This window comes from Haemaphysalis longicornis, unplaced genomic scaffold, assembly GCF_048455015.1.
Source record: "Haemaphysalis longicornis isolate Haplotype H1 unplaced genomic scaffold, Haemaphysalis longicornis Haplotype H1 scaffold_10, whole genome shotgun sequence".
NCBI lineage: Eukaryota > Metazoa > Arthropoda > Arachnida > Ixodida > Ixodidae > Haemaphysalis > Haemaphysalis longicornis.
This window is the reverse complement of record NW_027526204.1, coordinates 69,171,854-69,185,711: the sequence shown is the minus strand read 5'-3', so window position 1 is coordinate 69,185,711 and position 13,858 is coordinate 69,171,854. Positions and strand designations below refer to the sequence as shown.

Below are 13,858 nucleotides of genomic sequence, written 5' to 3'. Positions count from 1 at the left end.
GAGCATTCTTAACTAAATGAACGTGGGTGCTGCCGGTTAATTACATATATCTTGCCTCAATTGTACCTTCAGTTTTCTTTGCGCTAAACAATGGGGACATGTATGGCCAGCGCCAGCAGTTCATGAGTTTTGAATGCTTGTGACTATATACACCACTTGGCTTTTGAAGCCTCTGTGGAACGTCGCGCCGACAGAACGCCGTGTGGCTCTACTTAGGTCCAGCGAACGAGCTATGACGAAAAGCCGAGCCCCTAAAGTGCTCTGCACTTAAAAAAGGAGGCAGTACCTGTGGTAGTAGTCCAAACAGTGGCCTGTGTCAGTTGGCAGCAGGACACTCCTTGGCCCTGACCCAGCTCCATCAGCATGGTCATGGTGTCACCCTGATGTCCCTGCAGCTGACGGGCTTCCCGCCTCTCGGTGGACACGTGTTTTCTGTAAGTGGGCAGCCCAAACACAGACAAAAATTCAGACATTTACTAGACAGGACATGAGTGTTTACTTGTTCTGCTCATTTCAGAAAACTGGATACAGTGCGGCCTATTCGAAACAGTACTTACGAATGCAACAATTCAACCACTGTAACCTATACAGTCGAACACGGATATATCGAACACGGCTATATCGAATTATTGTCTATATCGAACTCATAAATTATCCCCTTGAAAATTATGTGTAAAAGTATAGGAATTCGTATGTTTATATCGAACCGTATTTTTTCCGACATTGCGTATATCGAACGCTGCGCGAGCTGGGAGGTGCTCTTCAGCGGTCGCTGCACCCCCGATTGAGGTTGAGGAGGATGTGCAGGAATGCGCCGGCATGGTGAAGAATGGCTCGCGGAACTAATCCCCCCTACCGGAACGAATTTGCGCTTGCCCAGTCGGGCCCGCTACCGGCCGCCGTAACGTTAGTGGACGGAGCCCGGTATTCTAAATCTCTCTAGGCACACAAGCCCGAACGCTCGGAAAATGTGACAATGCCAGGTAGGGATGCCCCGACTGCGCACGTCCTTTTTTTTTTTTTTGTTTTGCGGCTGCGTACGTTCCCCGGCTTGCCGAAAAAGGTTTTTTTTCTCTCTCTCTGGGTCTGTCTCCCTCCGATGTCGTCTCGGGAAAGGGAAGAGGGAACGAAGGCGCTGGCGGCCTCCTTCTTTTGCATTTTGCTGCTGTTACTGCTGTTTGGCGAGTTGTCCCGCACCTTTCGGAGATCCCTGTTTCTCTCGGAGATGACCATCGCGAGCACTTTGTTGGAGTCCGTTCAGAGAGCCTTGGAATTGTTACCTTCAAAGTTTTTGTAGTACGTGCGCGCTGTTCTTCTTTTGCGTGCGTGTTGTGCATGGTGTGCGAAGGCGCAGCGTACTGCTGGAATTTTCTAGTTGTGCAGCCTCAAGAAGATCGAGACCAGCGTCTTTTATTTCATTTCCAGGATGAAGAAGCAGGCCAAGATCAGCGACTTTTTTTTCCCACGGAAATAAAGCGTCCTGTCGCGTCATGAGTGCGGAATTAATTTAATTCTTGAATGTGACGATCGGTAAGTGATCGGCCGCCATAGGTGAGGTCTCAGAGCCCATATTTTTTATATCGAATTTTTTATATATCGAACTATTTCGCGATCCCCTTGGAGTTCGATATATCCGTGTTCGACTGTATTATCAGTCCAATAGACCCCTGTGCTTTGAAGTAGGCAGCTGGGAATACAGGAACACTTCACTGAGGAACTAAACAGCACGCCAAGAACTGTGTGGACTGTTTTTTGTTCGATAAAATGTACCCCACATACGTCGGCCACTGGCGCAGTTACAGACGACACCTGCATGATGCACAAGCACCCAGCAGCAACGCAGCACTCACTCCAAATAAGAATTGAGAGGTAGCTGGAGCTACAGCTGGTTAACGCTCTCCAGTACAGAACTGCTGGGACCTAGTTACACACTCGAGAAAGGTGCCGAGGGGTGAAATTCGGGCTACTATTCGTCCCTTGCGCTGTTAGTGAAAGCGGATATCAAGTTTAAGCCACGGTAACAAGCCTACATCTATGTGGCCCAAAAACTATGGCCACTTTTAGGCTGCCAAAAACCCGTTTTTTTGGCTCAAATTGTCAGGTGTCAATTGCACGTAGTATGTCGACTGGCATGGCCCTCAACAGCACCACCCCCCAATATCTACACATTTCCACACCTTGTTCACCAGATCGAGTCGCCATATAAGCAGAACAATTTGTAGCCCACATGCGAATCACTCAATAAAATGTGCTGTTGGGCTAGTTAGAACATTGCAAAAAAAAAAAAAAAGAGCGCCAAAAGCAAACTACGCCAGCGATGTGCTTTGGTGTAGCTCGTGCTTAGTTTCTCCTGTTTCTTTTTTTCTTTTTGAGCTGTTTTCTTCAAGAATCACTTAATCCTGTTCTCACCAGACAGGGTAACGGAATTTATCGTATCATGTCGTCCTGCTTCCTCATGCATCTATTACGTTGTTTGGAGTTTCGAGCAAACACAGATGCTCTAGCCAACCTGCCGTATGGTTAAGGAGTTGTTCACAAAAATGGCTTCCCTCTCGCTTTCAAGGGGATGCAGAGGTAAAATAGATTCTGCTGCAGCACCTGCAAGTTTATTTTGCCGCGCCACAGGCGTAAAGGGAGACGAGCTTTTCCTTTCACAACTGCAGCAGGCCCTCAAATGTCACTAATCAGGGACTACATCGGAATATTTTTAATCAGCCTCCCTGTATACTAAGTGCTATAACAAGTACACAATGTTCTCGTTCTTGTTCTTTGAGCTGAACTTGGCACCCGACAAGATGAGCAGGGAGTCTAAATTCATAGTTAAATGAGGGCCAAACGGGTACGCTACAAGAAATACCCATTTCCAAATTGACAATCCGCACGGGTGTATGTTGATAAGCGCAATCAAACCTGGAAGTCCTTGCTCTATTTTTGTAGACACGGGTGCGTACGATTGTTGTTTTTTTTTTTTTTTCCAACTTGCACCACTTGTTCGTTTTAAACGTTGCTCCGAGCGTTGCTTAAAGCTGCTTCGATTCCCAAATGCTAACGGTTAGTAGCACGATAAGACTTGCAGTTGCGTGACTGCGGATACACAAGCATCGACGAATTGCCCCTTTTCACCACCGCTTTTTTGAACAGTCTAAAACGACTCAATGGTGCGTGCAACAAAAATTGCGACTCCTTTCCAATTCGCCTTTCTGAGAGGACATAGCTACCTGAAACCATCTCACTTTGAAATGCACATCAAAGGTGGTAGACGTCGTAAATCTCTCACATAAGTTGCAATCACCAGAATAGCCGCTACCGTCAATGAAGCAAAATAAACACCACCCAACACTTTCGCTGTCGAAGGCTGATCGCCACTGGTAACAACCTCGCCGCCAGAAGTGCATGGAAGTCAACACGGCCGCTCACACATGGGCGACGCCGGCAGTGCTTGAAGGCAAACAGGCGACAAGCATACACCACCTTTCAGCACTGAAGCCCGCTCGGTTGTTCGCGCACGTTCAGGTCGCCGTGAAATTGAAGAGGCATCGCCATGAGCCCTTCTTCCGAACACTGATTTCAAATGCAGAAACTGAACAACGCGGTCGCGCTGGCTGTACAGCGAGAAAATCTGACACAAAACAATGCGGTGTTTACAAACCAAACAAGTGTGCAACAAAAAAAAGCAAACGGCTTGGCGGATTGGCCTCGTGTAGTCCAGTCGCAACATCGCAAAACTGTGCATATAAATTCTAAACCGTCACAACAATTTACTCAAATTGGCTCATTACTTTTCTCACTTCTGGGCAAATTCCAGTGATAAATTTTCCCATCGCTTTCTGTATTAACTCAAAGCTTGTTTTGAAAACCATCTGCAAGCCAAGTCAAACCAAATCAAATCCGAAACAAGAAGTGTCTTCGATATGTCGTTATGGACTGCCTGGAGCTGCTCCAGAAGTGCTCGGAACTGTTCTTGACAGGCAGATAAAAGAGACGTTTGCTTTTATTTACCTTGTTTTTACAGCGGTGAAAACTGTGTAAATAGAAGCAACGGTAAAAACAAGGTAAATAGAAGCAAACGTCTCTTTTACCTGCCTGTCAAGAACAGTTCCGAGCGTTGATTCCGAGCACTTCTGAAGCAGTTCCAGGCAGTTCATAACGGTAAATCGAAGACACTTCTTGTTTTGAATTTGATTTGGCATAGAGTTAATACTACTGACTTGATTTGGTTTGGTTTTCAAACCCAGCTTTGAGTTAATACAAAAAGCGATGTGAAAATTTTGCACTAACGAACTCCATTCGCCAATCTCGCAGTCTAGCCCTCCCGTGCGAGGAGGGGCCCGTACTTTTTCGTTGGCTGACGTGCGGGCGCTGCGCTTGCGCGTGCGCAAACCCTCAGCGCTCCGCTGCGCTAGCGCTGCGGGTTTGCGCTTGTCTGAATTCACCGCACAGCGGTAGAGCGTCCTTCCCCCGCGTGTTAGTGTGCCGATCATCACTGAACTTTCAGTTGTGAGGGGCTATGCACCTCATGACGATAAAGCTGCCGATGTAACGCACGTTTGCGACGAACGAGAAAATATAGAAACTTTCTTTTTAATTGCCGCAGCTCCTTCCCAATGAGACACCCGCACATCTAGGCCGCCGCTTTCCGCTCTACACATCAGCAGTTTTATCCGTGGCGCTCCCACGTTTCCCACGCAAAATGCTTTTCACGCTTATTTTGCGGCGACAACCCAGTTTCCTTGATAGTCGGCTAACTGTTCAATTGGTTATTTTTCTTCTCCCTGACTCTACGCGTTCACATACAAAAAAAACATTAAATTTCTTCTCAATTAATTGGGTAATTTTGGTATCTAAAATAATATTGGTCACGTCCTCATTAGCTATGCAGCTTAATTCTTGGCCAATCCCCCGCGAGGGTGTGTGCTATATGCTCAGGGGCAACCAACTGACGCACATTTGATAACCCTGTCAACTCGGCCATTGAATCGCTCATCATTCACCTGGAGCGTCGTTTTTTGACTGTTCGTTGGAGAAAGCCTTTCGTGATGCTCCGAGGACCATACCTGTGCTACAAGCCCTCTTCTCCCTTTGCATGGGATGCAGCGATGCTTGGGTGCGTTTACACCTGCCTTATTATGACAACAGTATTAACGCATCGGTAATGTTTTCAGGACCAAATTAAAGTACTATTATTTATCAGATAACCACAGCGGCTTGCGGTATTAAGTGGTGGATGGCTATCACACACACACACACACACACACACGCGCGCGCGCACACGCGCACACACACACACGCACACACACACGCACGCACACACACACGCACGCACACACGCACACGCACACACACACACACACACACACACACACACACACACACACACAAAAACAGCGCTCTATACGAAGAAAGCATTAAAGTAGACGTAATAGCGACTGCACAGAAGAGGAATATTAAAATATAAATGACTGGAAAATTGTTCCGCGGCAGCTGTGAGGGCTGCCAGTGCTGACTTCACAGAGTAGAACTAGAATTGACGCTTTCATTACATCGACCTAGTTTGCTGAGCTTCTTAGTGTTTTGCACAGTGCTAGGTATAGCATAGCTGAAATCGATACCAATGCTTATTTGCGTCCATAAAAATTTGTCGTAGTGGCGCAAAACCCAGTGCTGCCCATGCCATGGAGGTTGAAAGCCCCGGCCTGGGTGGGTCCCAGAGCTTGCGCTCAAGAGTGTAATTAAACTAGGGACCAAGGTTGGGAGTGCGACACGTACACCTTCTCAAACAATCGTTTTCACCGAACAGAGCACCAAAGAATACTTTACTAAGTATTTGTTTGCAATGGAACGTATAGGCTTCTCAACAATTCGGAGTGAAAATAGTGGGAACTTTGTTTCTCCTTCTATCAGTTCCCAGGCTGTGTTACAGTGTTCCATAAATACGGACAGTGCGACTTTTCACATCGCCTCCTGCATTTTTGCAATGCCAGACACATCAGCCCCGCATGCGAAACCAATCCCCTTCTTGCTACTCTTGCAACTCTTCCCCAAGTGCTAGCCATCCCAGAGCTTTAGTTAAGCTTGAGGTAACGCGTGGTGGAAAGCAGCAGCATCATCATGTACATTACGTACTTGCACTTCTCCATAGGAAGTGCTTCGCCACGGCCCTTATTTTTGTATCGCTGGTCAGAGCGCCGCAACTTCAGCGGTGTCAAGCATTGCTGGCCTTCTTAACCATACACCAGCTAGTATCGAAGCGAGTTTGTGGTTCCGATAGTCAGCTGGTTGAGCCAAATTAGGCTGGTGGAACTATATAAAGGCTAGTCGGTGGACTAGGTGGTCCCTTTGAGATGGGGGCGATACGTAACGTGGGATATCGGCAAAATACAGGAGCCGATACTTTAGGGGATGTGCTGTGAGCTGCACTTGCAATGATAAATGTGGCAGGTGCAACAGGGTGGCACCTGCCAAAGTGGTGCCACTGGCACCAGTCACCCGCCTCAGCAGGCCGTACATTTACCCACACAGTTTGTCGCAGCACAGATATCAACTGGCCCTCAGGGCCGTACGCAGAAATTTTTTTCGGTAGGGGTTATGGATTTTGGGAAGGGGGTAGTTTTGCTGAAAGCAAGAGTAAGTATTGTTTACGTGCTGCCTGGAAAAGATTTCGGGAGGGGTTTGAACCCCCAAACCCCCCTTCTGGGTACGGCCCTGCTGGCCCTGCTGCTTAACTGTGTTCTGCTTAATACAACGGCAAAGCTTAGTTTCGAATGCAGCAATTCGCACAAATGGAACACCAAGAATAAGCCGCACACCCACTCACGGCACAAGTTAATTGCTATCCAATTGAGTTAATGATACTCGGTTTCTCTACCTACTTTTTCTTTTTGTAAGGGCTGCCAGCGGCGATCTAAAAAAATTGACAAAAAGGTATACTTTACATTTCTGACATATTTTTGTCGAGGACTTCTATTACTGTGAAAGCAGCTTTCATTTGCATACGTGGCTTCTGTTTGCAAGCGTTGTGCAGCTGAGCCCAAGGACTCGCGTTTGGTCCTGGCTGTGATGGCTGCTTTGCAGATGGAGGCGAAAAGCGATAGCACACACCTGTGTGTCGAGATTTTGACACACGTTCGAGATTTCCAGTTGCTCAAAATTAATCCACAGCCCTCCCCCTCCCCCTCATAGCCAGGTTTACCTTCGGCACATTAAACCCTCAAATTTATTTTTCCGTGCATCGTGCTCGTTGGACTCCTGCATTGTTGAAAACACTAAGTTAGTAGATTAAATGTAAGAGCATAGAGTAAAAGCTCCTTAATTCGACCTCGCGAACTTCCGGTTAATTCGAACTCACGCCCTGGTCCCGGCACAGCCCTGTATATTTCAATGGGGAAAACTCCCGATAATTCGAACACATCGGCATCCATAGCGGTTAATTCGAACTTGGATCTCCTGGTTTTCATCATTCTTCGTAGAAGAAGTTGGCCCAGACTGATTACAAGGTTTTGCAAATCCAAATCAAACCAAATTTACTAGAGACGCATACGAGGCAGTGTCTACGGCTGGATGTACAGCATGTTATGTTGCAGCATGTTGCAGAATATTTGTTTTCTATTTTCTTTCACACTATTACCGGACTGATATTGCCACGCGCGAAAAAATACAAAGCCAAAATAGTTACCCAGGCGGCACAGAAAGTGTGCCCCAAGACCGGCCCGTCTGCCGCTTTCTGGCATGTCCGGCCAGCATCCAGGTTCTGGCAGCCACTGATCATGCGTTGAACGGCCAACATTCGGCAACCAGCGCTTCGGCATTTTTCCGTCCGCCCGTGTCCGGACGCACAACGGCAGCTAACCGGCTGCCAGATATTCAGTTCTCTTACGGCTGCCGATGTTGAGAAAGAGAACGGCCGAAGTACGACCTTAGGGCATCCGTTTTTTCTTCGGGAAGCGGTAATCGGCCGAAGCACGGCAAACGACCGGCCACAGAATATGCGTATTCTTGCGGCAGTTGGTGTTCGAAAGGAGACCGGCCGGAGCGCGGCTGCCGTGCGTTCGTTGTTTCAACGGTGAACCGCGCGTCCGGCGGTAGAATATTCGTTTTCTTCGGGCAACCATTGTTATGAAGGATACCGGCCGACGTACGGCCCCAGAATATACGTTTTTCATTCGGTTAGCTGTCCTCGGCCGAATTACGGCAAGCGAATGGCCACAGAATATTTGGACCCCGGTGTTCAAAAGGAGACTGGCCTACGTAAGGTATCTGGTTATACGTAGTTTTTTCGGCAAACGGCATACAGCCGAAGAACGGCTCGCGCCTGGGCGCCGAGAATTCATGCACAGACGCGTTTGGAAGGAGACCGACCGGTTTTTTCCTGGGGGGAGAAAAAGCCGTTAGGGAGCCGAACGACGGGGACGCGTTTGCACTTTATAAGCGACCCTGAATCACTCGTCCGCCGTCCGCGCTCCCCCTCTCCCCTAGCAACGGCGCGGAGGAGGAGAGAGAGCGTGCGTAGCAACGGTCTCGGCGTAGCAACGGTCCCAAGCATTTCCCAAGTGAGAGGTACGTAACGTGCGAATGCCAAAGACTTTAACATAGCGCCCCTCCGGATCAAATCGGGTAACTTCGGGTAACTTCGGGCAAACTCGGGTATTCGCACTTTGCCATCTTCCCTCTCACTTGGGAAATGCTTGTCTTTTTTATCCGCTCCGTGTTTCTACGTTTTAAATGAACGAACATCGTTTGTCAAACAGTAATGAGTGTTCTCGGTGAACGGGCAAGGTGCAAGGACTCACTGGACATTAGCAGGGAACATTTTAGGCCATCGAAATGTCATTTAATTATTGCCACAAGAAGACTGTGCCACACCGACGGGTGAGCTAGGCCTCGCCAGTCATCGCCGCTACCACGCCTCTGCCGCCGGCTTCATCGACGCATCAGCTGGAGGCTTTCGCCCCCTCAAGAAATGGAGAGCATTGGAGACATCGACCCGGCAGAGATGTCCGATGCGAGATGGAGATGGTTCACCAAAATAACAGGCCTTCAAGGGCGTCGAGCAAGCGGCCACCACGCAGGAGCTAAACCGCCACCATGTCAAGGACTCCCCACCAAAGAAAGGCAAGTGCGAGCAAAAGCGCAAGTTATTCTGCTTACAATTAAACTGCGACAAGCAATGTTGCACTACGTTATTGGTGATAAACGTAGAAGAGACTCGCTCGTGCATTGGTAGGATCAACTTCATGCCCTGCACTATGTTACTTCATGGGATTTTACGACTGCCTATTTAGAAAAAAAATTATTTTAAATTTGCGATAATAACACAGCCTTGTCACTGACGAAGCCTAGCTGTTAATTTAGTTCCGGTGTGAAGGTGAGCTTAGCTACTCTTGGGATATGACTCATTTGGTTAAACATAATCGCCAGCATCCTAGCAAACACTGATTTTGTCAGGATTTTCTTGCTCAACGCAGATTGTTGAGTTCACGCACGATTTGGCTCTTGCAATAGATAAGCTTAAAGTGGTTGACTCTATATTCTTGGAGTGCAAAAAAGCAAATGATGGTGTTCCATATCACCTTCTGCGTAGTACATTTCATCCTATGAACTGAATGAATCGGTTTTTGCATTGTTATTACTATTGGCCCTATAGCTTTGTTCAAAAGTACCGTGTAGTTTGCTGGACTATAGCGAATGAACGTGATTCCGTATACCTGCAGCTTTATTCGAATGTAATAACATCCTGGTGTGCTGATCCAGAAAAAGTTTTTGGATGTTAAACAGTGTGTTAACGGCACCTTTACAAGAAAACCTTCATTCCAATTGAATACGTATACCGTAAATTATGCTGCTGTGACAACGGCCGAGGAATATAAATACCTAGGAGTTTATTTAGGGAGTGGTTAGAGGTTAAATAGGCAGGTTCACACCAAAAAAGTTACGGCTGCATATGTTTTTGGCTTTCTGAGACGAAATTGCAGTGAACCTCCATCTAACTGAAAAGAACAACCGCATTTCACTCATGTGCGCTCAATCTTGGAGTACGCATGTCTTTTCGTGGATCCCTACACCAAAGAGCTGGTTGATACGCTCGAAAACATACAGAATATGTCAGTGCGGTTCGTATTAGGTAATTGGCATGCTCAACTTAGCATGAGAGAAAGTAAAAGTAAACTGAAATTGCAGGACATGAAAGATCACAGACGAAACCACAGGTTGGACTTTTTTCGTAATATCTATCATCTGAAAACTGGAGTAGAAGGGGAGAAGTATGTGCAAGCGCCATTCTACATATCGCAAAGTGGGACCGCTAGCTTAAAGCAAATTATTAACTTTCCTTTAAAGGTGACGCCTTGCGCGATTCATTTTATTTTACATCAATACTGCAGTGTAATTATCTTCCACGTATGATTGCATTAACTGTTTATATTGACGATTTTAAGCGCGCTTTGTAGAATTATTTTGTTATTTTGTCTCATATTTAATGCCTAGTGCTATGTATCTCCCTTCTGTAATGCATGCAAAGGCAAGCAGGCATCAAATAAATAAATAAATAAATAAAACAATGAATAAATAAATTAATAAAAATAAATAAATAAATAAATAAATAAATAAATAAATAAACTTCCAGGGCACAAGTTTGCCTCCGACGGGTTGAGAACCCTACACATTCAACCTTGACCAATAAAATATTTATTGCCCTATTCGTTGCAGTATGCAAGGTTTCCTGTATGCATGCTACCATTGCTATGTTATTGGTTTGAAACAAACTATGTAACTCTAATTTTACGCCTTTCCTTGCGTGAACACAAAGGGATACAACTGCAGCCACCTGAAGCAGGGCGTCATTCGCAACGCGTCTAGAATTTTTTTAACGTAGTATGACATTAGAAGAAAATTAAGCTTTTTTGGACTATTAAGTGGTGTGGACGTATACTCATGAAAACAACATTAAAATAGATTGAAAATGAAAGTACCTGTTCACTCCTTCTTAGGATCAGCCCTGCGCAAGATCATCAGAAAAGTTGATCGAGTAGAAAATGTCTTTGGGAAAAAATGGGCAAAAACTGGACATACTTTTTTGTGAAGGAGTTATGATGATGATCGTTGCATTTTAATGGCGCAAGGCCAACTGGGGCAAAGAGCGCCAAAAAAAAGATGGTTAGCTACCACATATTAAAGTCAATACTAGAAGTGAATAGCACCAGAAGTAAAAACAAATAAAGACAATGAGGATGGCTGGTGTAGAGGGCCAGGTTGTGATTATGCATGATACGATATGAGATTCAGAAATTTAACTTCTGACAGATAATTAAAAACACGTTTGATAGTAAACATTCCCAGCTATTCCACTTGCAGCTGGTCCCAACTGGGACCAGCTGGGAATCCCAGTTGGGACCAGTTGCAGCTGGTCCCAGTTGCAGTAAATCCCAGTTGGGACCAGTTGAAACTGGTCCCAGTTGGGACCAGCTGCAAGTGGAATAGCTGGGAATGGCAGCAACTGGTCCCAACTGGGACCAGTTGCGGCCATTCTCACCTACTCCACTCGCAGCTGATCTTCGGCACTCCCCGTTCCACAATCATCTGCAGCGGGACGTTTCTCCCAACTGCACTTGACTGCGCAACCAGGTAGCACCAACAAATGGCACAAGGCAGCAGAGCTTCTATGGTGTCATTTATTAAAACTGCATCAATATAGTTCCTCCTCATTGCTTCCTTGGCTCACAACGATTTTTTCACTCTGCTTCGATGGTGTCCCCGTATCAGCAGGCGAGGGTGAGGTGGAAGAATGGCTTGCACTTGTTCTCAGCATCCGCCCCCTAGGCTCCGGTCTCTGAAAATGTGTAATTTGGCAATTTAGATATGCAGCACGACAACCAGATTTTATGGGTCAGCGTACGTCCGACGTATCGTTAGATTCTAGGATCGGCGTAAGTCCGACGTACCTTTAGACACAGCGTCAAAAAAACATACCTAGGACGTGTGGTTTGTGAAAATAAAATCAAAATAAAGTAAAATTTAGGTCAACTTCCTTCATGAGCGGTCGCCGATGCAATCAAGAACGAAAGCGCGTAGAAAACACGTTTGTTGAGCACAGTATATTTGTAGAACTAAAGTTCAAGCAGCAATTAAATGGCCAGTTCATGATAGTCACGCACACAAAAAAAGAAAAAAACAGAGACACGTACCTGCACTGTCAAGAGTCCAGCCGAGGCAAAATCCTTTGTCCCTCAGTCTTATTCAACTTGCGATAGCTGCACCTTGCTGGGGAAAAATCCTTGAGACCTCAAGCACAACTTGCTTGTTATAGAGCTTATGCATATAATCTATAGTGCTCCCACGAAATATTTAAACGTAGGCTATCAGAGAACAGTAGCGTTACCACGATTACTGCGATCACGTTTTACCTGTACGGCGCCATTTGCCTTTGTACGAAACTGCAGAAACCGCACGACTAAAATTTTGAATAAATATGTCATTTAACATTTAATTAGCCCAACAAAATGTCAAAAATTACAGAATGCAATATTTTTTAGGTTTGTTTAAAATATAAATTGTACACCAGTTTGTTACTTGGATAAACGATGATTGAACGCCTCTAAAACGGCTAACTTAACATCGTAGTGGCGTATCAAAATGGACGCTACTGTGGCTCATAAACATGACGGAAAGAAAAGGTTTTCCTCCATGCTCATAAACGTAGTTCATAAAAATCACACGTTGAAGGCAGTCTTAATCACGGGGTTTTTCTGCCACGGCAATTGTGGCCGCGACATCTGCACTTCTGTCTGCTACCTGTTTCCAGCTGGCGTTCCTCGCGATTATGCTTGTATTTGCTTGTATGCCCGGTAAAAGCGCTCTTGCCTAATTTGTTTTCCCGCACATCAAGAAAAAAAATTTTCTGGCGCGTCGCAGGCGTCGTGAAATCTCCCTCCTATCCGAAACTCTAATTCCCTGCAGCGCGCCTCTCAGCTACCGTGCTCGCGAGACCGTCCTTCGCCGTCGCGACCGTCCCTCTCGCGGCCCTAGGACGGCCGTCTCGATCGCCAGCGCGCCCCTACATCATACGCGTCGACTGGGTGTTGCGGAGTTGTGCTGGAAGAAAAGTATAAATGGATGAGGACACAGGAGGAGAAGTTAAGAGGGATGATAATTTACAAAGCCGAGGGAGGAGAAAATAATATGCAACGGCAGGAAACGGTGAGAGAGTTCGGGCCACCCGCCGGTGCGCGAGAACGGCAATTTTACGACGTCTGATTTTGTTAATTAAGGGTACCTCGGGTTAAAAGCTGCTTTGTAAAAGCTTGCGCAAATTCAGAGGACACAATGATCTGTAACATTATACATTGATTCTACGATAAGCATGCCTACCACATGAGACCAGCTTAAGCCCAACTGGGACAAGTTGGCCCCTTTCAGATTCCCAGTTGGGACCATGCCTCCCAACTGGGACCAGTTGTCCCATTTAAACTTCCCAACTAGGACCAGTCGCCTCCCAACTGGGACCAGTTGCCCCCTTTCAGCTTCCCAACTGGGACCAGTCGCCTACCAACTGGGACCAATTGCATCCCAACTGGGACCAGTTAGTTCCCCACTGGGACCAGTTAATTCCCAACTGGGACCAGTTGATCCCAGTTAAGACCAGCTGAAAGATTTTCACTAGGGGTGCGATGGGTGGAGTGGGATTTGTTGTCTGTAGATTTCTGGAAAGTGTTTGCGTCGTGTGGTGTGAAGTGCCTTGCATGTTATTAGTATGTGCACTACGGATAGGGCCTCTCCGCACCTGCCGCACTGGGGTCTAGGAGATCCCGTCAGCAGATACGAGTGAGTTGCATGCGTGTGCCCCATCCGTAGCCTAGCCAAGGCGACT

General features: G+C 46.6%; 1 protein-coding gene and 1 long non-coding RNA gene across 7 annotated transcripts in view; both read right to left on the bottom strand.

Moving 5' to 3' along the window:
- Positions 1 to 3,682, bottom strand: part of LOC144158685 (uncharacterized) — a 41,734-nt gene extending 38,052 nt beyond the window's left edge. For 2 of the 6 annotated variants that reach the window (XM_077689723.1, XM_077689728.1), the window contains exons 1-2: positions 3,334 to 3,682; positions 287 to 432 (exon numbers count right to left, since the gene is read on the bottom strand). In XM_077689723.1, the coding sequence (XP_077545849.1) occupies positions 287 to 432; positions 3,334 to 3,395 (208 nt within the window). In that variant the 5' untranslated portion in view covers positions 3,396 to 3,682. Of the gene's footprint in view, positions 1 to 286; positions 433 to 3,218 lie in introns of all 6 variants that reach the window. The other 4 variants (XM_077689725.1, XM_077689727.1, XM_077689724.1 and 1 more) reach the window with 4 other exon arrangements.
- A 7,967-nt stretch (positions 3,683 to 11,649) lies between these two features.
- On the bottom strand, positions 11,650 to 12,421 carry LOC144158684 (uncharacterized). The gene is made up of 2 exons (XR_013320163.1): positions 12,177 to 12,421; positions 11,650 to 11,821 (listed from the first exon to the last, which is right to left on the bottom strand). It is a non-coding gene; the product is annotated as an uncharacterized LOC144158684 (long non-coding RNA).
- Positions 12,422 to 13,858: the final 1,437 nt, after the last annotated feature.